Source organism: Onychomys torridus, chromosome 6 (genome assembly GCF_903995425.1).
Source record: "Onychomys torridus chromosome 6, mOncTor1.1, whole genome shotgun sequence".
Lineage (NCBI taxonomy): Eukaryota > Metazoa > Chordata > Mammalia > Rodentia > Cricetidae > Onychomys > Onychomys torridus.
Genome location: NC_050448.1, coordinates 82,107,635 through 82,131,286, shown reverse-complemented (window position 1 = coordinate 82,131,286; position 23,652 = coordinate 82,107,635). Strand labels below are relative to the sequence as shown.

General features: G+C 40.8%; 1 protein-coding gene across 3 annotated transcripts in view; it reads left to right on the top strand.

Moving 5' to 3' along the window:
* The window catches only part of Ahcyl1 (adenosylhomocysteinase like 1), a 33,002-nt gene that overhangs the window by 3,184 nt on the left and 6,166 nt on the right, over positions 1–23,652 (top strand). The window contains exons 2-11 of one of the 3 annotated variants that reach the window (XM_036189925.1): positions 2,981–3,134; positions 14,944–15,055; positions 17,283–17,426; positions 18,360–18,460; positions 18,885–18,987; positions 20,309–20,403; positions 21,218–21,324; positions 22,133–22,249; positions 22,491–22,554; positions 23,292–23,380. In XM_036189925.1, coding sequence (XP_036045818.1) covers positions 14,965–15,055; positions 17,283–17,426; positions 18,360–18,460; positions 18,885–18,987; positions 20,309–20,403; positions 21,218–21,324; positions 22,133–22,249; positions 22,491–22,554; positions 23,292–23,380 — 911 coding nt within the window. In that variant the 5' untranslated portion in view covers positions 2,981–3,134; positions 14,944–14,964. Of the gene's footprint in view, positions 1–2,980; positions 3,135–14,943; positions 15,056–17,282; positions 17,427–18,359; positions 18,461–18,884; positions 18,988–20,308; positions 20,404–21,217; positions 21,325–22,132; positions 22,250–22,490; positions 22,555–23,291; positions 23,381–23,652 lie in introns of those variants that run through there. The other 2 variants (XM_036189924.1, XM_036189927.1) reach the window with 2 other exon arrangements.

Below are 23,652 nucleotides of genomic sequence, written 5' to 3'. Positions count from 1 at the left end.
GGTGCCGGGGATCAAACTCAAGTTGTCCTGCTTAGCAGCAGATGTCTTTACCTGCTGAGCATCTTCTTGGGCCTTTTGCCTCTTTTCAGTGAGCATTTGAGGTAGCTTGTGAGGAGTCATAAATATGATACAATAGGGAAGACAAAACTTGAGAAATGATGGGAAAAATTGTTAACCTTGAAGGATAAGATAATTAATGTGATTGATTAACACAAGCAACTCCATATAAATATCCTAACATCCCTAAGAACATGTCCTTCAGTAGACATGAGAAATAATGGAAGACATTTTTTCCCTGACCCAGAATTGCAAAGGCAGTTTTCATGGGACCACATTGACTGCTGTGGTATAACTCACATGATTAAAACTTACTCACAACTCACAGTGTTTTCAGGTAGTATGGCAGGAAAGCTTGAAATGAGAAAGGAGTCCTTGAGTTGTAAGAAGTGTTAGCAGTTATTCGGATTTAATAAATCTGCTACATCCTTGAGTTGTAAGAAGTGTTAGCAGTTATTCGGATTTAATAAATCTGCTACATTGTTGCAGAGACAGTAACTGTTTTCCAACCTTCAGAAATTGACTTTGTGCCAGGTTGTTTTTCCATAGGATAAACCCAAATCTCCAATTTATTGATGAAATCTCCTTTGATGGATATGTTTCTCTAAATACCTCTCAGAATATTAATCATTCTCTGAATTTCTGAAATCTGAGGAAGAAAGACACAGGTTTCTGCTGAGTGGTGTATTAAACTACTTTTGTGCATAGTTGTTGATCTGGGTAAAGTGTATGTAGTTGTATATAGTGTTAGTTCATCATGAGCCATGAGAAGCACACCAGGCAGAGCCCAGTGAGTACTGCTTAGGAACAAACATAAGAGGGAAAGTCCAGGGTGCTCCTTTTCTCTTTAATTATCTCATGGTACAGTCTTCATGCTGTTCTGTAGATTTTTATACCTTTGCCTCAAAGTCATCAAGAAGAAATTAGACTGGTTGCTATTTCTCAGCTTTATGGTTTGTTTTGTTTTGTTGTTGTTTTGTTTTGTTTTTTGAGATAGAGTTTCCCTTTGTAGTCCTGGCTATTATCTCTAGACCAGTCCTCGAACTCAGAGATCTGCCTACCTCTGCCTCCAGAGTGCTGGGATTCAATCTCATCTTTATGTTGTTAAGTGTCTCTAGTCTCTTTAAAGCAGCTGCTTTGTTAGTAGTCGTCTCTGAATAGGAGTCAGGAGAATGAGGATTTTTATTTTTATTTTTGAAATCCAAGGGCTCGAACCTAGGACCTTAGATATGCTAAGCAGGTGCCCTGCCTCAGAGCTATAGCCCAAAAGATCCCCCCCCCCCCCAGTTTCTCCACAGGCGATGGTTCCTCCTCTTACTTGGTTTGATTTCCTTAGATACACTCTAATTTCTAAATGAATTTGTTCTGACCTTTAGACATTTAACTTCTAATAGGTTCATTGTTTACATCTTTGGCTGGCAAAATTATAAATATGGTTGAGTGTACACTTACAATCCTAGCACTCAAAAGGCTAAGAGAGGATCATAAATTCAGGGCCAGCCTGCATGGACTGCAGAGAGGTCCTGTCTCTAAAAACAAAAGCAAATAGAAAGTAAATGTGCTTTGGATCCACCAAAAAGGGTGTCACCTGGATCCAATATGTTACCCATTATATATTCTTGTCCAGTTATCTAAAAAAAGATGTTTGAACCATAATCACGGCAGGCATGTTAAACCCATCTGTGGTAGCTATGAATGCGGTACAACTTGTGCTTCTCAAGTATACACTTTGTGCAAGCTCTGGCTAGCAAGGGTCTGGGAAGGGGACTTTTTCTTTTATTTTCTTTTTTTAATTGTAATGATTTGGTGGGTCTTTCTGAAGTAGAATCCTTGAATCGCATGAAACAGACTTTTGAACTGTAATTTTGAGTTTTTCCACAGAAATGTGTGCCCTTCACTCCACAGCACCTACAGAACTAGGTGGAACTGAAGGATGATGGTTTAGTTAGTAAAGCATGCTCTGTTACTTGCTTTTCTCTCTTGTCCTGTACCTGCAAGGCTATAGTGGTATAGGCATTGACATCCCAACAAGCCTGTGCTTCTCAAAGTGCCAAGGAGAATGCTCTTGTGCTAATCCACAGTGGTGCACTGTTCTTTGTGACCTAAATGTGAAATGGCAGAATAAAGGAATTGAAGGACTGGAGGAGATTACAGTAACTTCCATTGACTTTGACCTGAATGAAGCTGTTCATACTAGATTTTGGGCAATGACAAGATTTATAAAGTTCTGTTTTTAATAATTGGCTCTAACTCTTCTAGTACTTATTAATTGCATTACAGTGTACCTTCAAGGCACGGGTTTCCATAGGCATTATGGGATTACTTTATCCTTACTCCCACAACTGGCTTGACCTTAAGTCCAAGCTTTTGGGCTGTGACCTGTTTTTTTGGTTTTTTTTTTTTTTATAGGCCTAGGAGCCCAAATTTAATATATATCCTCCGTCTCCCCCTCTACCCCCCACCAGCCATACCTCAGCTCCTTCCTTAGCAGACCATAGGGAAAACTCATTTGAACTCACTTGTTAACGTTGAAGATGTAGAAGAGAAGTTTATTTTGTATTTTCAGAATGGAACCCCTCACCTCTGTTTCTAAGTCTAGTTGAGGTAACTACATACAGAGTGTGTAGACAGCAGAGAATTGGAACCTGCCTCACTTTGGCCTGTCTGAGGAATTGCCTTTAGTAGTTTATGCATTAGTGATTGTGCTTAAATGTTAATCTTGTGAGTTTTAATCTGTGAAGAATTTCGTGAAATCGTAATTTCTGACCTTAGGAAAGTTCAGAGGAGCACAGAAACACATGTTTGATTCTAGAGGTTATAATAGGACTGCCTGGAACTCATTCAACTCCTTCAGAGACCCTGACTTTAAAACCCTGCTTTAACTAGGCAGGCTTCTCTGCTTAGTTATCTCCTTTCTTTACAGATCTAGAATCTGCTTTTGTCCTTGTGGTTTGGAATAAAGCTGAGGATGGTGGTATTGTCACCCTCCTCTTTGGGAGGTTCCTTGCCTTTCCAAGGGACTCAGAGTGTAACTCAGAGACTTTTACACACAGAAACCAACATTTCAGCAACTTTGGGTGAGTACCATCTCAACCCTACTACTCTTCATGTGAAACTGTACTTTTAAAACTATTTTTAAAACTGAGCTGATGAAATCTGAATTTTACCATTGGATTTCTCTAGATAGAGCTTATTGAGGTCAAGGACCATGTTTTATACATAATGTCTTATGTGTAGTGTTTGAATGTTTATTGAATCAAATACTGTGAAATGATTGTCCCCAGGAAAAAATAAGTTGGACTCCTGTGGTGACTGACTTGCTTTCCCTTTCTTCTGGCCTGAGCTTTTTTTTTTTTAAGCTAACTTACACCTCCCTTATGAATGGATAAGGCAGTAACTAGGGACAGCAGGGGAGAACTTAATGAGAATTTCCACTCATTTAGTAGGGCTCTTTCTAATGCCAGAAATGGAAGGTAAGGGAGGAAAAAGAGAATACACAGTACATGGCCTCTTCACTTACTGGCTTAATAGCATGGAAACATATCCTTAGATGTAATGAGGGATGCAATTTGAAATTCTCACCGCTGTAAGTCTTTAGCACTGGAGGGCCGTCTGCTCAAAGTTCAAACTGGTGTCCTGGATTTAAGGGACAGGGACTTTGGGAGGCCTAGGGAGTTGCAAGTTTGAAGAATAATGAAGAGTTGAACAGTTGGATTTGGAGTGTATGTTAGGTTCTGAAAGTTTTAACAGCCCTGCTGGCAATGCTGAGCAAATTTCCCAGCTTTCTTCCTCTACAGTACTGGCTGTCCATTATGCTGAATCAAAGGTGAACTTGAGAGTTAAGGCCTGATGTGCACTTGTCTTTGAAGCACACCTTTAGAACTACAGTCTTCTGGGAATGGAGCCAGTGCTGTCTTAATCATGAGCTCAGGCTCTGGTTGGCATTAAATTTTGTGATGTTTCTGTAAAGTGTGTGACTTTGGCAAGATTTGGGGGAGAAGGAGACTTTCAAAATTCCTTGTTTTGGAAGATGAAATAAGTGCTTTGTAGAGATGGCAGCTATATGCGGTTGCTCTGGTAACACATTCAGTTTCCTGTTGGTGTCCAGGTGGTTCCAGCTTCTAATTCAGTACTTGAGTTTTTAGTACCAACATCAGTACCGGACTTCTTAGCAAGCAAGACAGGAAGATTCTCAGTGTTGGCTTGTTATGAAGAGAGTGACCCAGCTGGCTTCTTGTACTGGTCTTGATGAATTGTGAATCTTAATTACACTGATCAATACAGTGGCCTTGGTAACAGCCTTGTAGCTGCTGTAGAATCTGTTTACTTCAGGGTTGTAACAGAAAGAGACTAAGTTGGTCGAGGACATTATGTTCCCACTGTAATAAGCTGTAGGCTAAGTCCAAGAAAAAACAAATCCTGAAGGGGCTGACCTCACTATACCCCTTCTCAAGTATTTCCCGGGAGGAAACGTTACTCTGGAGGTGGTTTCTGTTCTTATTTGCTTTCCAATTGGGAGTAAATTGAGGTTGACAAAGAAGACTTGATTTTTAATGTTGTGGGGTAAAGGATGCTTCCAGGTTATAAAGGATAGGTGAGGGCTGGAGAGATGGCCCAGCCTCAGCCGTTAAAGGCTAGGCTCACAACCAAAAATAAGGATAGGTGAAAAGCACCTGTGATGAGAAGGCCTATGTCTGCTGGTTTGTAATAGGGAATGGATGATATTGAAATTAATCTCAGCCCTTGGTTTTTTTGTTGTTTTTTTTTTTTTTTTCCTATTTGGAGAATATGGAACTCATAATTACGCACATTCCTTTCTGATTCCATAGAGAGGGGATTAGCTGAGTGCTGGGCATGATTGGAATGAGAGCATATTGCCAGTTTTTACTAAATTTGAACTAAACCATATTTAAAAATAAATAAAAACAAAACAAAAACAATCTCTGTCTTGTTTAGATAGACTGTTGTGTTCTCCTAACCTCTTATGGATCCATCAGATACATTGTTTGTACTGATAAGTATAGTTGGTATTAAAATAGCTTCTCCAGCCTGGCAGTGATGGTGCACACCTTTGATTCCAGCACTCGGGAGGCAGAGGCAGGTGGATCTCTGAGTTCAAGTCCAGCGTGGTCTACAGAGCGAGATCCAGGACAGCCAGGGCTTCACAAAGAAACCTTCTCAAAAACAAATAAACAAACAGAAACAAAAAATAACCTACTGCTTCTTTTCTCACATATTCCGAGTAGGCCTAGAACAGAACTCAAGGAGAGTGTGGAGTCAACTTTGAGTAACCCCTGTCACCTGTCCTATAGAGTTTAGATTCCCATGAGACTATTTAGGTCATTGGAATCTACTCTAGGCTCCCTTAACCATTAGAGTTTAGAGCACTCTTAGAGCTGTGTACATACTCCAGGCAGAAAAACAAATACAGTAAACAGAACAATTTCAAGATAGGATATGTGTCAACCTGAAGCCTGTTCGTGGACCCAGGCTAAGCACCTGGAATGATTGCTTATCTAGAATTAAGGATGTGTTAGGGTCAAAGGAAGCCCTGAGCTGTGCTCTTTGGACTTTATCTCCTAAACAGTCTTTATCAAAACAGGAAGACCATTTACAAAAAAGTGCCAGGAGGTAGCTATGGAAAAACAGGGAACACCAGTCTTCTCTAAGCCAGTACCATTTCTTCAGTCTAAATTCTTTTTGAAATGCTTTGTACATACCCTCACCTCTAATCTAGTTTCTGCATGGTCAAGTCAGAATATGAGAATTTAAACTTGTTAGTTTATATTATGAACTCCTAGAGTGAAAATAATAGTATTTTAAAGATTTTGAGAAACATTTTGGTGAAATTCTGACTTAAGAAAAGCACGGAAAGATGTAATTGATTATTGAGGAGTTGCAGAGATAAGAAGAAAGATGAGAAGCATGTGCTAGGGGGAAAAGGCAGACTTTGGGAAGATGGTTGAGAAGCCATGAGCCATGGTACCAGCTGAGCCATCGATAATATGCCTGGTGTTTGACCTGAGCGCACGGCCAGGCCTGCCTCAGGATAAGTGCTGCAGGAGCAAGGGCAGAACTCCTTTGGGGCACTAAGAAAGAACACAGTAGGAAGACATGTCCAGTTGAGGCTGGAGCTTTTCCTGCCTCCTCGGAAAGCTGACCTTAGGGTCACCACAGCCCATGATGTCCTTTATTTGAGGGGTCCTTACAAGGATTACTTTTTTCTTTAGGATCTTGAGAACTTCCCACGCCCATACTGAAAGACTACTAAATAAGGGGTATTATCAGGGTGTTCGAAGCTAACTGTATTAGACTCAGGTCCCATTAACAGAGTCCCATTTCTCCCCAGAGAAGTCAGGCGGCTCTACCTGGTACCAGTTCTAAATGCTTTTCTGTGGGAAAACAGGAAGCCTGCTGTTAACACAAGACTATTTCATGGTTTGCTTAGTGATGCTTTAAAGCTAAAGGGGTATAATCATGTACCAGTTGTCTTTCCTTACTGACTGGAGTGGTGGCTCAGCAGTCATGAGCAATCATCTCCTGTTCTTCCAAAGGACAGGAGTTCCATTCCCAGTGCCCAAGTCAGGCAGCATACAACTACCAGTGACTCCCGCTCCAGGGGATCCAAGGCCCACATCTATCATACACATAAAAAGACATCTTTTTTAATGAACAAAGCATTTTGTTTTGTTTTGTTTTGTTTTGTTTTTCGAGACAGGGTTTCTCTGTGTAGCTTTGTGCCTTTCCAGGATCTCGCTCCGTAGACCAGGCTGGCCTCAAACTCACGAAGATCCACCTGCCTCTGCCTCCTGAGTGCTGGGATTACAGGCTTTCGCCACCACCGCCCAGCAATGACCAAAGGATTTTTAAGCCTCACTTCCTAGGGATTTAAAAATCTATTTTACACTTCTGTTCAGCCTGTAAAGGTATATAGTTAAACCTTACATTCAGTTTTATTTTTCTTCATCATTTTTTTCAGCTTTTTAAACATAATAATTGACAAAATTATATGTACCCAAGGGCCATAATGTAATACTTTGATATTTGTATATATTGTCAAGAGATTACTATGATCAAGCCAGTTTACATAACCATTTCCTCAGTTACCTTTTGTGAAAATTTCCAGCACACTGCCTAGCTGTTTTGTTGAGACAGTACAGCTGAGCACTCTCCAGGAAGTGCTGCTAGCACTCTCCAGGAAGTGCTCCTAGAACTGTGGGTCGAAACCCCTTTGGGGATCCAATGACCCTTTCACAGAGGTTGCCTATGACCATCAGAAAACACAGATATTTACATTACGGTCATAACAGTAGCAATAAAAACAATTTTATGGTTAGGGGTCACCACAACATGAAGAACTACAGTGTTTTTGTTTTTTAATTTTATTTTATTTTATTCGTTTTCCAAGATAAGTTTTCTCTATATAATAGTCCTGGCTGTCCTGGAACTCTCTCTGTAGACCAGGCTGGCCTCAAACTCACAGAGATCTACTTGCCTCTGCCTCCCGAGTGCTGGGATTAAAAACATGCACCACCACTGCCTACTGGATAGTTACTTGTTTAAAAACTACATTTGAAATATACATCTGATGCATATTTTAAAATATGGTACCTCCTCCTGGAAAATACTCCATGAGTTTCTCAGGTAAACCCCTTCTCATACATACACAAATCAGTAGTCAGTTTTAACCATAACAAATTGGAATCCTCCCTGTGCAAAGATAGGTGGTTGTGATATAAATAGGAAAGTATTTAGTAAGTAGTCAGTATCGGATTGCCCTCCCATTGTCCATCACTCTTTAACAAGAAAACAAAGGAAGCGGGAATCAGAGCAGAGCTTTCTGCCTCTATAGAGTGTAAACCCTGCTGTTCTGCACAGGAGTGTCTCAGCAGCCGGGCATTAACAATTGAGAACATCATATTTTTTTGTCCCTATCCTTCCATTTATTTCAAAATGTGGGTCTTGAAAGAACTGTTTACCTTCTGCGGTGGTCACAGTTGTACTTTGTTATTTTCCACAAGCCTTCCTGAAACCACAGTCTTGAGTAAACTAGCCCCTGAGACAGCAGGTGGCTCCTTTCCCTACCCAGTTCCAAAGGCAGGGAAATGCTACTGAGCTTATGGCTTGGTTGGGGTTTTTTGTTTTTGTTTGTATGTATATGAGTAAATGTGCGTGTAGAGGTTAAAGGACAACTTGCAGGAATTGGTTCCAACCTCCATGTTTTGTCCCAGGATTGAACTCAGCTGTCAGTCTTGGTGGCAATCACGATTACCCACTGAACCATCTCACCAGCCCAATATTCAGGATTTTGTTATTCAACATACTAGTACATGTAGATTTTAAACTTCCTTTCTCATCAACTGTTAAGTAAAAATTCTAATCTAATGTTCTAGCTAGTGTTCTTTGTGTATCAAGAATTTTGTTTTTTAATGAAAATTATTCAGATTATTGATACCTTGGCAGTGTTACTTATTGAAAAAAATTGCTCTTCTTAAGCAAAATCTAATTTTGATTTTTTGTTGCTGTGTGGTGTTAGTAAGAGAACTTGATTTTTGTGTTCCTGTGCCCTTCACTGGTTTGAAATGACTGCAGAAAGCCAGGGCTCAGGGAAACCCAAACTTGCATATGCTGATTTTAAAGGTGGCCTGGGTGGAAAATGCACATTATTCATCCTGGAGTGATGGGTAACTCTTGTTTAAACAACTCCAGAGAAGCCACAACTGACAATCCTTTTCAGCTCTATTCGGTTTGGGGATCCACGTAGGTAGTAGTTTCATGCTAAGACTTTTATGTAAACTTGAGTGGAAACTAAAATCGGATGAAGCTGATTTTGTTGACAGAGTTTCACTTTATCCTTTCAACTTAAAAACATGTAACCCAACTACAGGATAGATTGTGAAGGGTCCTATTGACTCCTTTAGAAATAATTGCTGTTGCTACATAGTTACTATTTAACATGGGATCCTGGAAGTCAGATTTATCTTGTTATTTTGATAGCTTTTTCTTCTCTTGAGCCTATGAGCTTATGGGAAGCAACTAATGGATGGCAACTTAAAAAAAATAAAAAATAAATTTAAAAAAAAAAAGTGATGTAGGTCCTGTCTTTTAGCCCAGGATTTAAAATACTATTTCTCATCAGTTCGCTTGCCACATGTGGGTAGCTGCTTATAGTTCTGTACTTGGCAAAGACTTTCCATTTCTTTCTTCTCCAGTTAGACATAGTCTAGCCTTCCCAAATGCTGAGCTTACTCAGCATGATTCATTTATTCAGTGAACAAATGCATAAAATGTAATTGGTTTGGTTTGGTTTGTTTGTTTGTTTTTTGGTCTTTGTTTTTGTTTTCTTTTTGTTTGTTTGTTTGTTTGTTTGTTTGTTTTGGCTTTTCGAGCCAGGGTTTCCCTGTGTAGCTTTGCGCCTTTCTTTCCTGGAACTCACTTTGTAGACCAGACTGGCCTGGAACTCACAGAGATCCGCCTGCCTCTGCCTCCCGAGTGCTGGGATTACAGGCATGCGCCACCACCGCCCGGCGTAATTGGTTTTTAAACCTCACACAAGCTGTACTTGCAGACCAAGGAAGGAAAATTTGTTAGGTTACACATCACCCGATGGTGCCAGAGAACTAAGTGGGCAGTCCTTCCGACTACCCATAGATGTTCATGTCTCATGTTCAGTTGTCTTCCATAGACATTTGTGTGAAGTGTACAGATAGGCCTGTTTGTAAGCAACTGACACGTTTTCCTCCTCCTAAAAAAAGCATCTCCGCATACCTTGCAGTAGGATATGCCAATTTAACTTTTGAAAAAGTAAGGGAAGGAAAATGAGAATGTAAATATGTATTTGCTGGAAGAAAGCCAACATGAAAACATACAGAAGCCACTGAAAATAGTGTGGACAGAAACAAGACTCTGTAAAGCTTGAGTTATGTCTGTTTTATACACCAGTAAGATTAAATGGAAGAGGAAAGAAATGAAACATTACAAATCTTTAGAAACACAAATGAGCCCAACTAAAACAGCATCTAAACATCTAAACTCGTGTATCCAGTTGGTTGTGCAGGCTCCCAGTAAACAGTACTTGGACTGTACATTCTTCATGAAATGTACTGAAAGGACAAAAAGAATTGCAAGGAAATCTCTTTACCTTTGTGTGTGTTTGTGTGCACTGTGGCACAGGTGTGGAAGTCACTGGACAGCCACGGGTGTCAGTCCTCACTTTGCACCTTGCTTGAGACAATGGTATTTGTTCCCTGCTGCATGTGCCAAGCTACTTGGCCTGCTAGCTTTACCCACTCCTAACTCACACAGAGGTGAAAGGAGAAAAAATAAGCTCCGTAAGTATCCACTGTGCTCTGTGGCATAGGAATGCCCTGCTCCCCATGCACTTCATACACAATAGTAATAAATAAAATGTTTCTAAATTTGTAGAATTGCTATTAATATTTCTTCTTTTGGGTTTTTGTTTTGTTTGTTTTGTTGAGACAAGGTCTCACTATATAGCTCTGGCTGGTTTGAAACTCATTATGTAGACCAGGCTGAAACCCATAGAGATCCATCTGCCTCAACCTCTCAAGTGCCTGATAGGGGGGTAGCTGAGCTATTTGCTTAAGTGTGTAGGCCATACATTTTCAGAAGTAAACTCAACTTCTGGATGGTAAAAAAAAAAAAAAAAAAATTACGATCAATTAAACAAACAATTACAATTATTTTTCTCTTGGGGTTTATAACTTTGGGGGTTGGCTCTGTTGCCTTTGTCTTGGTAAGTTCTGTACCATTCTTGTAGCTTTGTCACCAAACCCCACTCTAAGTGGAATACGACCCAAATTATTAGGTTAAGCTTTTCCTAAATAAGCCTCAGTATTAGACAGAAGTCAGTCAACCATAATAAGTAGGGCTTTAAAATAGCACACTGTACTGGCCTGATATCGAATTGGGTTTTTAAGACACAGCAAGTAGACATCTGTATTTGGGTGTGATATTTGGAGACTGGATCGCTCTAACCTAGCCTTTCTCAGATGTGCTGTTAGTATAAGAGTGGAACTGTATAGTACTTTGGGCACTTTGTCTATTTTTCCTTCTACCCCTCCCTATACTTACTTGTTTGTATTAGTAGTTCTTAAAGTTCTAGATTTGGAGAAACAACAGTGAAATCATGTTGACAAGAAGTAATACAAACCACACTTTTGCAGTTGTCTTTGGATTTTCTTTTATCCTAATTACCATATTTTTTTTCCACTTAAATACCTTGAGTCTAGCCCAAACAGAAAGCTGCTATTAGATCTGGTTTCGCTAGAAATTATGACATCCAGAAGTTGCTTTTGGCAGTAGTATCCTTATTTACAGTATAAAGGTGAGCAGCATGCAAGGATTCTTTCCACCAAGGGAGAAACAGCTGCTAGCTGGAAAGAATCTGTAGAGTTAGACTCCTTGATGAAACTGGCAGAGACACAGCACTCTGTAGCAGCTGCTCTGAAGCAAGTCTCTGCAGCTTGTAGTTCATGGTAGCAGAGAGGACAGGGTTAACATGCATCTGCATGCTGCTGGGCCACTGTATAGACAGCTGTCCACTATGCCATGGCTTAAGCTAACACTGCTTACTTCAGATGTGGATCCTGTCCAGTATTGGAGAGTTGGGTGTTAGTAGCACTTCACAGAATAGTAAGCTGCTTGCCACAGTCTAATATTTTTAGATGGGAAAGATCTTGCTAAGCTTTGGGCTGCTGATAAGCTTTATTAGTACAAGGCGAGATTATGCCTATTAATTCAGTTCTTAGGTTGCTGAAGAAATATTTCTAGCTTGCTACACTGCTTCTCTAGATTCTTTATCTAAAAATCTGCAAATGTTATTACCGAAGTTCCCTCCTCCATCTCACCACCATGTAGGTGGTATCTGGAAACATGCCCAGAACCTTTTGAAAAAAGATGAACAGGAGAGGGACTCTAACAGCCTAGAGAAGGGAGCACTTCCCAACAGGCTGGCCCTGCCAGCCACAAGGGAGGCTGGTGAACGCAGTGCTGCACTGGAAACTGTTAAGAGCGAGCCCCTGATGGGCTCTTGACTGTGCCTTACTCCTGCCAAAGGAACTGCAGATGAGGTTGGAATTCACTGCTTTGGTCCACTCTCCTTGCCTTGTGTCTTGCTGACTGGAGAAGTCATGTGAACATGTCATTGGAAATCCTATTTAGAAGGCAAAAGCTGGCTCTGGCCATCTCAGTGCGGGGAGGGTTTCGTTTGTTTGTTTGTTTTTCCTTTTGAAAAGTACTTGATATTTAAAGTTCTTAAAATTAAGGTTTTTTTGTTGTTGTTTTGTTTTTTTGTTGTTGTTGTTGTTTTGTGGAGCTGAGGATCGAACCCAGGGCCTTATACTTGCCAGGCAAACACTCTACCACCGAGCTAAATCCCCAACCCCCAAATTAAGGTTTTAACACAAAAGTAAAAAATGTCTTGGGCTGCAGGTATTTGTCAATCATATTCTGGCATAGTCTACGTGGCTCAGCTTGATTGTAATAGTCATTTATCTTTGAAGCTTGATTTGATGTTCCATGAGAAGAGTTTTAAAGACTCACTCACTCTGCAGATGTTCGTTAAATGCCTTGTGTGAGGCCCTGACTTGTTCTGGGTGTGTGGCTCTTCTACCTTCAGTATCTCTTTAGGCTTAGAAAGCAGACTGGGCACTCTCCTTTCCTGTGTCAGAGTTGCCCAAAGGAAACACGTCTCCTGTTAAACATGAACCAAGATGAGTTCTAAACAAATACACCCAGGTTTCCTTCTCTGGTCTGCTGCTTGATTCTGTTCTTTGTATTCATTCTTGGTGGGAATCATGCTAGTTAGAAAGTGGAAAACACAAACCAGCTTCCCTTTGTTTGTGACGTAGAGTCCTGCCAGCTCTGTTTTCCATTTGCTTATACTACCTACCTGTGCCAAGGCCACAGACCAAAGTTTGGTTCTTTTTCTTTTTCTTTTTAAGATTTATTTATTTATTTTGTATGCAGTGTTCTGCCTGCATGTATGCCTACAAGCCAGAAGAGGGCACCAGATCTCATTATAGATGGTTGTGAGCCACCATGTGGGTGCTGGGAATTGAACTCAGGACCTCTGGAAGAGCAGTCAGTGCTCTTAACCTCTGAGCCATCCCTCTAGCCCCAAAGTTTGGTTTTACACTGCAGCCTGGTGGTACCCCAGCAGAGAATGGATGTGTCAGGAGAGGAAGATTGTGTAGCTTTAACTAATGTAGATTTTACTCTTTAAAATTCATTATTTTGTGTATATGAGTGTTTTGCGTGTCTGCATGTATGAGCTTGAGGTGAGTTCAGTGTCTTCAGAGGCCAGAAAGGGGAGTCAGATCACCTTAGGTGGAGTTGTGAGCTGCCATGCGGGTGCTGGGAACCGAACCAGGTCCTCTGGAAGAGCAGCCAATGCTTTGAACTATCGAGTCTTTGCTCTAGTTCCTAGTTTAGTCTTTCTAGCTTAAAAGTGGTGATGTGATGATCAGACTGTTTATATTGTGTAGGAAAGATTTTCACCTATAGTAATATATATTTCCTGCCAGACAATGGTGGTGCATGCCTTTAATCCCAGCATTCTGGAGGCAGAAGCAGGTTGTAGCATTAGGAAGGTTGAGACCCACTGGTTTAAGCCATATAATTCCATATTTTCACACATTGTTTTGTTTATAAATAATACTGATTGCAGACTATTTTCAATTTATTAAACAGTGGTCCATGTGTTCTACAGTGTTGATATGCTGACACATACATATAACCCTAACCAGGCTAATGGCTGATGCAGAATTGTAAGTTCTGAGCTAGCCTAGGTCTTTTAAAAGACCCTGTCTTTATTTAAAAAAAAAAAAAAAAAAAAAAAAAAAGACCTCTAGTTCTGATTTATTCTACTTACAGAGACCTTTAAAACTTGCCATTCTTTTCTTCTTCCTTTAAATTGATCCTGATTAGTTAGAATTTAAATAATAGAGGATTTAGTATTTATTTTTAAACTTCTCTCTCTCTCTCTCTCTCTCTCTCTCTCTCTCTCTCTCTTTTGAGACAGGTTTTCTCTGTGAAGCAGTCCTGGCTGTCCTGGAACTTCTCTGTAGACCAAGCTGGCCTCAAACTCACAAAGATCCACCTGGCTCTGCCTCCCAAGTATTGGGATTAAAGGCGTGCGCCACCAACCACAGCCCAACTTAAACTTCTCCTTCATCAGTACACTCTGATACTTGAATTTTTTTCTGGGTGTGGAAAACTCTGTCCATATTGCATTGGTTTTGTGGAATGCAGATACATAGCTGGGCTGAGATGTGAACACTGTAATGTGTTTTGCCATTGCTAGGCTTTCTATCCAAAGCAAGGCCACTGCCAAATTCAGAAGAAGAATTTGCTACAAGAGAGTATGCTATAAGTTTTGGAGCAAAAACCAGATATGGGATTGTATCTGTTTTCTGATAGGATTGGGCGGAAGGGTAGAGTTGGTGTGTTAAGAAAATTTGGTAAATTTTGGTAATTTTCAGAATGACCCTCCTCCTCTTCCACCCCACGTCTTACTGAAGTGATTGGGAAGTGACAGTAGCTGGTCTTTTAGGGTCGGAAAGCAGCCTCTCCACCTCCTTTCCAACGAGAACCACTGCTGTAGTAGGACCACATGGCAACACTGACTTCGGGGGTCAGTGTATGGCTTTGGAAAGTGAAAGACTGACAAGATGGCTCAGAGGGTGAAGGTGCCTGCCATCAAACCTGACAACTTAAGTTCTATCCCCAGGACCCACACGGTAGAAGGAGAGAACTGACTCCCACAGTTTGTCTTCTGATTGCATGTGTGTGCACACACAGGATAAATAGAATCCACAGAATTCCCTGGTACTAAGTTTTCGGCCCTTTACCTTTCTCTTCTAGCAAATCCAGTTTGCTGATGACATGCAGGAGTTCACCAAATTCCCTACTAAGACTGGCCGGAGATCTTTGTCTCGCTCCATCTCACAGTCCTCCACAGACAGCTACAGTTCGGGTAGGTATGAACTTATGTCTTCTCTTTCTCTTCCTGTTCACTACCTACTGCTCTTCACTTATCTAGAATATGAAAATCTATCATAGTAAGACTTGTAGCTAAGGATGCTTTTGTTGAGACTTTCTTTCCCAGGCAGTTTCTGTGTGGTCGGTGGCCATTATCCAGTTGGTGGTATTGAGAAGTTCCTGTGTCCACATTAGCAAGGGGGAGAATCTGTGGAATTCTGACTTTCAAAACCAGCATTTAAAAAGAAATATACTTTTAAAAGTAATTGTATAAAATATATCCTTCCACTTGGGTTTTTTCTTCTTGTCACTAAGACTGCTTGAATTATGACAATAAAACTAGTATTTTGTCTTCTCTTATTTACAAGATTACCCTTTATGTTGACATGTCTTCCCCTGTTAACTCCTGGAGTGGAGATATAAATAAAGTACAGTGATGTGGTTCCAGCTGTTTCCCTCCGCTCCTATCTTAGCCATCTGGAGAAAGTCTTTGTTTTGGTCCATCTGTGCCTGTCTCAGCTACAGAGAAAGTATAGAAAGTAACTGGAAAGGCTCTTGAGAGGCTGGGGAGATGGCTCAGTGAAGGATTTACTGTGCAAGTGTGAGGACCTGAGTTCAACCCTCAACGCCCACCTAAAAAGCCAGGTGTGGTGATGCAGTCTTTAATCACAGGCTGGCCAGCTGCCTGTCCTAACCTAATCAGTAAGCTCCAGTTCCCAGTAAAGGACCCTTAAAAAAAGAAAGGTGAGTGGCACCACAATGAAATAACTCTGCACACACATACTTTCACAAAAGCTTTTGAATTGTAGAAAATGAGGACTGGAGGAGACATTAAAGGCATCTAATACCACTTCTTCATCATTCAACAAAAGAAATAATTAAAAGACCAAGAGACTTGCCCAAGGTCCACGTTGCTATTAGAGTTAATGAAGGATTTGTATGAAAAGCCCTTCATTGTCTCTTACCAGTATTGCTTGCATTGTATTATTAACTTTAAGGGCTGGATGTGAGGTTTAAGGAATGTAAAAAAGCAATTATCAAAGAAAATTGATCTCTTCACTGTGCCACTGATAACCCAACCGGTATAGTCAGGACAGGCAAAGAAGAACAAACAAATGTAGGTATACAGGGTATATTGTTGTAATAATGGTTGTGTGGATCCTATGGGGGCTAAAACACACAAGAAACAATCCCAAATATAATGGCTATCATAAATGAAAAAGTATCTTGAAGTGACAGGCAAAACTAGTGTGGTAAGCAGAGCAGTTGCAGCTAAACAGACAAGGAAATCTTAGGTGGAAAACTGAGTTCTGGAAGGAGAGAGATGGAATGAGTGACTTTTTCAGAGGTCTTGAAGGTCATCTTATAGAAACCCATTGAACAGCTGAATTTATAGGGTGGAGAAAATGGCCTTTAGTAGTGTTTGTGTTGCCCAGACTTCTGTCAGTAAGAGAACATTATTAGTCCAGTGGTCAGAATGTTGACCAGGAAAACATTCTGTTCAGAAAGGAGAGACATGACTGGAGAAGTAATGAGTGGTTGTAGACCCTGTTGCGGATCTGTCTGAAGGATGGGTTTCAATTTTATGTGAAGCTTTTATCTCAGATTTATCTTCTTGACAAACTTTTTCTCAAAGCTGCCAGAAAGATCTGCTTGTTTTCCATCATTGTCTGTATTCTGTGAGCACAACCTGGTATAAAATCCCTTAAGAATTGCTTTCATCTACATCAGTAGTTCTCAGAAGCAGCACCTAGGAACTTGTTGGGAATGCCGTCTCCTGAGTACCTCCTGAAACCTACCAATGGAAACATTGGCCAGGAAACTGGCAATCTGGACTTTCAAGAAGCAGGTCATTCTGATAGATGTGTGAGAACCAGTGACCTAGAGAAATAGCATGCTTTCTCCCTGTTACCCCATTTTTGTGGGATCTGGTTACTGTCACTGTTACGTGGGGTCACCACAGGTGGTGTAGGATTAGGCTGTGTAGTTCTTTATCACAGACACGGTGGCACACTGTCATTGGGATGGGTGGAAGAGCTGCAGTGCTAAGAGATGCGGTTTCAGTCACACCAGCTGTTAGAGCCTGGAGGAGCAGAACTGATGACGTAAGGGGACCTGCAATTAAAAGTGTTCTCTTCACTTAATGGGAGTCCCTGGGGGGCTGTACTCAGTGGAATTTGGACCAATAGGTTTTTTTTCTTCCTGTTCTTTGCTGGCTCTAGCTGCATCCTACACAGACAGCTCTGATGATGAGGTTTCCCCCCGAGAGAAGCAGCAAACCAACTCGAAGGGCAGCAGCAATTTCTGTGTGAAGAACATCAAGCAGGCAGAGTTTGGACGCCGGGAGATTGAGATTGCAGAGCAAGGTAAAGAAAGAGTGAGTGGAGGACCAGAAGCACCCTTTGTGCCTCTTCTCAGGACCTGGGCAATAAGTGTCCTGGAAAAGATAGTTTCTCAGCCTTTGGATAAATACTTCTCCCTGTATGGAAACCGAGCCTTAGGATTCTTACGTTTGTTGTCCTTTTTCCCTTTTCCCAGTGCACGGTAATTACAGGGTGGTTTCTGTTTCCCTCATCATGACACCATATTCACAGATCTACAGTGCGTAGTCAGCAAATGTTGGATCACAACATAGTGGTTAGTTATGTGGGATATTCTTGAAGCTGCCAATACCAGAGAGCCAACTTTCCCAGAAGTTGCTGATGTGGCATGGTTGTAAGCTAAGGTTGTGGTAGCCTGAGGTCTCCTTAAGTCCTAGGTACCCTCTACTGGAACAAAGTAAAGGGGACTGGCAGTCAGCTGAACCTTGGTTTCTCTATTCCACTACACTACTCCCAAGGGTCTCTGCTCTTTTTTTAATGTTGAAGGTGTGTTCCATACTGCAAGCTTGACAGGCTAGGGTAAGACAGCAGAGAAAAATAGCTGCAGGAGTCGTCCACTGAAGTCAAAGTTATTACTCTTAGTTTCAAGAGGACATTTGGAAATCTGTCCATAACTGCTTCCCTCTCCTCTTAATGACTGGGAAGACTCACTGTGTCTACTTGGGCCAGTTTTGAAAGTTTAGCCCATTCTCTGCTCAGTCCTTTGTATATATGAAGCAGAAACAAGACTTCTGCCAGTTGCTTACATTATAACTCTCCAGTCATTCCATTGGTGAAGCCTCTAGTCATCAAGGAAATGCACTTGGCATGTCTACCCCATCTCACCATGTCTCAGCAGACCCAACCCTGACTGTGGCTGGGTAGGATGGAATGGTGTTGGTAGTGTGGACCTGGCTCAGATCCTTTGTTCTTCCACAGACATGTCTGCTCTGATTTCACTCAGGAAACGTGCTCAGGGAGAGAAGCCCTTGGCTGGTGCTAAAATAGTGGGTTGTACACACATCACGGCCCAGACAGCGGTGAGTTTGTTGGAAAAACAGGGGGACTTCTGATATAAAAGGGAAGAAAATTTTTTATTAAAAATAAATATGCCTTTTCTTCCTACCTAGCCAATCCAAATGCTATTACATAGAAGAGGCCCTCCCTGTCCAATGATGTAGCATATTTTACTTTTGTTCAATATACTAAACCCATTTTTAGCATACCCGACTTAGGAGGATGTAAAATGGCTGTTATAAAAATGTTTTAAGACTTTTAGGAACATAATCTTTTGGATATAGTTAAGTAATTCTGTGCCACACTGCTGAATTATACCTTTGTGTAACTCTGCAGTTAGGGCCAGCTGCTGTGGGCTACAGATACTGTGTTCTTGCTGAGGTTGGCCCCTGTTCCTGGATAGCCCCGCTCTTCCTCCTCACCCAGTCTGTCTGTACACCCATCCAGGTCTTGATCGAGACGCTCTGTGCCCTGGGGGCCCAGTGCCGCTGGTCTGCCTGCAACATCTATTCCACTCAGAACGAAGTGGCTGCAGCTCTGGCCGAGGCTGGTAAGTCCCACTTTCTTTTCACAGCATTGCCTCAGGTAGTTAATCTGTGCCAAAACTGCCATTACCATGTGTGCCTGAGAACTATACATTGGGCACTCTTTTTTGTTTCTTTTTGGGTTTTTTGTTTTGTTTTGGTTTGTTTTTTCAAGACAGGGTTTCTCTGTAGCTGTGGAGCCTGTCCTGGATCTCGCTCTGCACACCAGGCTGGCCTCGAACTCGCAGAGATCCGCCTGCCTCTGCCTCCCAAGTGCTGGGATTAAAGGTGTGAGCCACTGCCGCCCAGCTAAATTTGGGCAGTCTTAAAATAATAGAGCTGGAGAGGAAGCTCAGTGACGGACTGTTTCCCTGCAGTTCAACAGTGAATTACACCCCCAACACCACCAGCGGGGTGGAGAGGACAGGAAGAGATTGATGCTAAAGTCAAGGTATACTTTGAAAAAACACAAAGATGCTTAATTCTAATGTGAAATAGATGAGGGGGAAAAAATAATGAACTTATGAGTTTAGCTGGTCTCTTCTTCCCAAAAGTTTTATCAATTTTGAGAGAACATTATAAACAATGTCTTTTATATTGAAAGTTAATTATTTATTTGGTATTCATTAGTGCACTAAAATGTATGTGCTGATAAGTTTAATTAGTTAAAAATAAAAATTTTTATTCTTAAAATATTCAGAAGAACATCACCATGAAGTTTGTCTGAGTAACTTCCACCTTCCTACGATCTTTAGAAACTCACATTATAGGACTTTGTCTGATTTTTTTCTGTGATAAGTGTTTATTGTAGAAGATTTAGGAAATTCAAAATAACAAGATTTGACAAGCTATTCCCTATGCATTATATTGATGAATCAAATCTTAGTATGTTTACATTTTTATAACCTAAACATTGCATTTTCAAAAGTGTTTTTTTTTTCATATTACTAAAAACTGACCACATCATTCATTTATATGGCCACATGATTTTCTTCCTCATTTCCCTAGAATTGAACATTTAAATTATTGTGAGATGTTTGCTGATGTACAGTGCTCTAGAAGGAGCTTTTTCATATTTCATTTTACGTCCTTAAGATACAGTATAAAGTGCAAAATTGGCCTTTATGGCTTCAAGACACTTTTAAAACAAAAACCTCTTAATTTCTCAACTAAAGTAATTTCTGAACTGAAAGTCCTATTTGACTTTTACTTTTTAGTCTTTAAGTTTTCCATCTTCAGAATTGTTCCTTTTGCCTTCCGATCTCACATCCGTTCTTAGAAAGTGGTACTGATGGATGTAGGATACACCTCAAAGGAAAATGAGCTGATTTATTTCTGTCTCCATAGGCGTTGCAGTGTTCGCTTGGAAGGGCGAGTCCGAAGATGATTTCTGGTGGTGCATTGACCGCTGTGTCAACATGGATGGGTGGCAAGCCAACATGGTAATGATTCATGTCCATTCCATACTTCTGACTATGGATTTATTTCCTTTTCTCCCTTAAAGCATGGTTCCCTACATACAGTTTTGTATGTTTGGTCTTATTTACTGTTTCTGTTGCTGAAGTGTTTATAACACAATACCTACTCAGTGTGGGTCTGAGATGCACAAGGCCCTGGATTCAATCTCCAGCACCAAGAAAAGAACGAAAGAAAGAAAGAAAAAGAAAAAGTCTCTGAGTACTGAATGGAAAGGTGGGGGAAGGGTAAGCTTAGGTAGACACATGGCTCAAAACACATGGCTCAAAACACAGCAAAATGAACAGAAGGAAGTGATGTGGTCCCTCTTTGGAGTAGGAGTTGTATTTCTTACCTTCCTGCTCCAGCTCTCCTTTTGCATTCAAAGGAACTGTATATTTCAGCTAGACTGAAAATGAATCCGTGGTTTGTAAAATTTGTTTACCATAGCTGGGCGTGGTTATGCATGCCTATAATCCCAGCATTTGAGAGGCTGAAGCGGAGGAGAGTACTTGCTCAGGAGTTTCAGACCAGCCTGAGCAACATAACAAATTCAATCTTTAAAAAAACAAAAACAAAAAATCTTTCCACTGTAGCCTAGAACACATTTAGGAATTCTTTCAACCACTTTACACCAACAGATTTAACTATATTTCCGTTGTCTAAGCCTACTCTGTGGAGCTTTAAGAAGTGCTCTTCCAAAACATACAGGGCTCTCTCACTAGTATAGAAAGTGGGCTCAAAGTTCCCCCTAGCTCTAGCAGCCTGAATGCCCATAGAAGTCTTCTGGCTGTTCTGTAGATCCTGGATGATGGGGGAGACTTAACCCACTGGGTTTATAAGAAGTATCCAAACGTGTTTAAGAAGATCCGAGGCATTGTGGAAGAGAGCGTGACTGGTGTTCACAGGTAACAGATTCTGGAGTAGCTGCCCCTTGTGTCCTTGCCTCATCAGATTCTTCTGGTCTCTTCTAGGCTTCAGGGCTATGTTTCAGACTTAGAAGAACTAAGTGGGAGTGTCTTCCTTAGATAAAACTGAGTTTTCACTTTTAAAAATCAAAGTGATCTTAGAAGGAACTTTTTCCAGATTCTAATTCACATGTTTTTATCTCCCGTTTACTCCACTGAGTAATTAATTATTAATTACTTGGGGAAAGGGCTGTAGGGAGGATTGTGTCTTGGAAAAATTGCACTCAATGTTGTATTTTAATCTTATATTTTAAATATGGAGGGAAAGCCTATTGAAAAACCACATGTGATGCAACAAAAAGTAAAACTGGAGACATACTCTTGGCTTGGTGGAAATAACTAAAGGATGTCTAGGAGTATTACTCTGCGGGGGCACATTGCACATGATTGCTCTCACAGACACAGTAAACCACATCAAAATCATCATAATCTTTGTTTACCAGAAGTAGGCATGAGTGTTTAAAGTTAGAAAAATGCTGGCCTAAGGATATCGTGTTCTCTTTGTGGAAGTGCAGTAAATTACTTCAACTGAAAAATGTTTACTTTCCTTCCAAAATTAAAGGAGAAAGATAGAAGAAAATGAGTTGAGGAGAGATGACAAGAAAATAATCATATTTCCAAATAAGACTTAGGCGATAAAAAACACTAAGGAGGGAGGGCAGCGTGGCACTTGAAGCAGATTTTGCTGTGTACTGTTTTATCCCCTAACTTGGTGTGTGTTTGTTTTTGTGGCTTCTTCTCCCTTCAGGCTGTATCAGCTCTCCAAAGCTGGGAAGCTCTGTGTTCCAGCCATGAATGTCAATGATTCTGTTACCAAACAGAAGTTTGATAACTTGTACTGCTGCCGAGAATCCATTCTGGATGGGTATGTTGGAATGTGCACGTACAGACTTCCGGGGACCAGTGGGTTTGTTTGACAGAGTCTGACACCTACAGCTTGCCTCTGTGGTCTCCCTCCTTTACATGTTATTAAAGTAGCCTGTTTCCGACTGACTTCAGCCATCTTCCAAATGAATTTCTCTTGGGCATTGCCCTACACTTTAATTTGGTACAAAGGGATTGAGTTGCTAATAATGTTTGAGTTGAGCCATTGTCTGTTTCCACAGCCTGAAGAGGACCACAGATGTGATGTTTGGTGGGAAACAAGTGGTGGTGTGTGGTTATGGTGAGGTAAATAGCTGGGCCCCCATGTCTTTGTTTTTTCTTACTAAAGGGGCTTAGTAGAAACGTTGGATGAAGGAGACAGTCTAGAAACATTGATGAATTGGTCAAAGTATGTTTCTCAATACTGTGCTTGAAAATAGTGTCAGAAGTCAATTTTGTATTCATGAATTAAAGGTATAGCATGTATTGAATTTTCATATTTCACCAGTTTGTCTTGACTGATGTCAGCATTATTGCCCCCCTACTTACAACTTTTTTTGAAATACAATTCAAGTGAATAAGTAGCATTATTTTATCCCCATTTTCTGACTTGTATTAGAATGGAGAAACTGTATTAGAATGTCTCTAAACTGGAATAGGTTCTGGGAAGTCTTATTGTCTTCAGCAATGATCCACTCAAGTTCTTGTGCTACTGGCTGTCAGTGGACACATTGCAAGCAAGTTTACCAGGTTTTTGTGGAGCAAGAACTCAGAGTTGTTCTTGTTTGATCTTGTTTCCATAATGGTAACTGTTAGCCAAAGCCTCCCTCTCCCCAATTCTTGTTACAACATGTCTTTTAAATTATCTCTAATTGAAGTTTACAACCTGGTTTGGGTTTCTCTCTGCTCCAGCTGGGGTTGAAGTGTTCGCTAAATGATGAGTAATTTAAAGGAGGCTAATTCCTACCTCCTCAAGAGCTTGTCTGCCCCCAATGACCAAGTCTTATTAGACCCAGCAACTTTGCCTTTCCTGTGTTCTGCAGGTAGGAAAGGGCTGCTGTGCTGCTCTCAAGGCCCTTGGAGCAATTGTCTACATCACAGAAATTGACCCCATCTGTGCTCTGCAGGCCTGGTAAGGATTGAGTAATGATACTCTATTAGATTTGATTTAGGTGCTTTACATTTCTGAGAGTTGATGATTGAATCTCTGAATTGGTTTTTGTAGAAGTCTCCCAGGAAGAAAAGAGTAATATGGCTTTGTTCCCTTCACATTTATTCTAGGGCCTTCATGTTTTTCTAGGGCCTCTTGACATTTTTTTCTTCTTATGTAGAATCTTGGGACTCTGCAGAAGCCAGGGTGTAATTTAGTATAGCTTATCACTTACCACTTCTGGGAGATAGCAT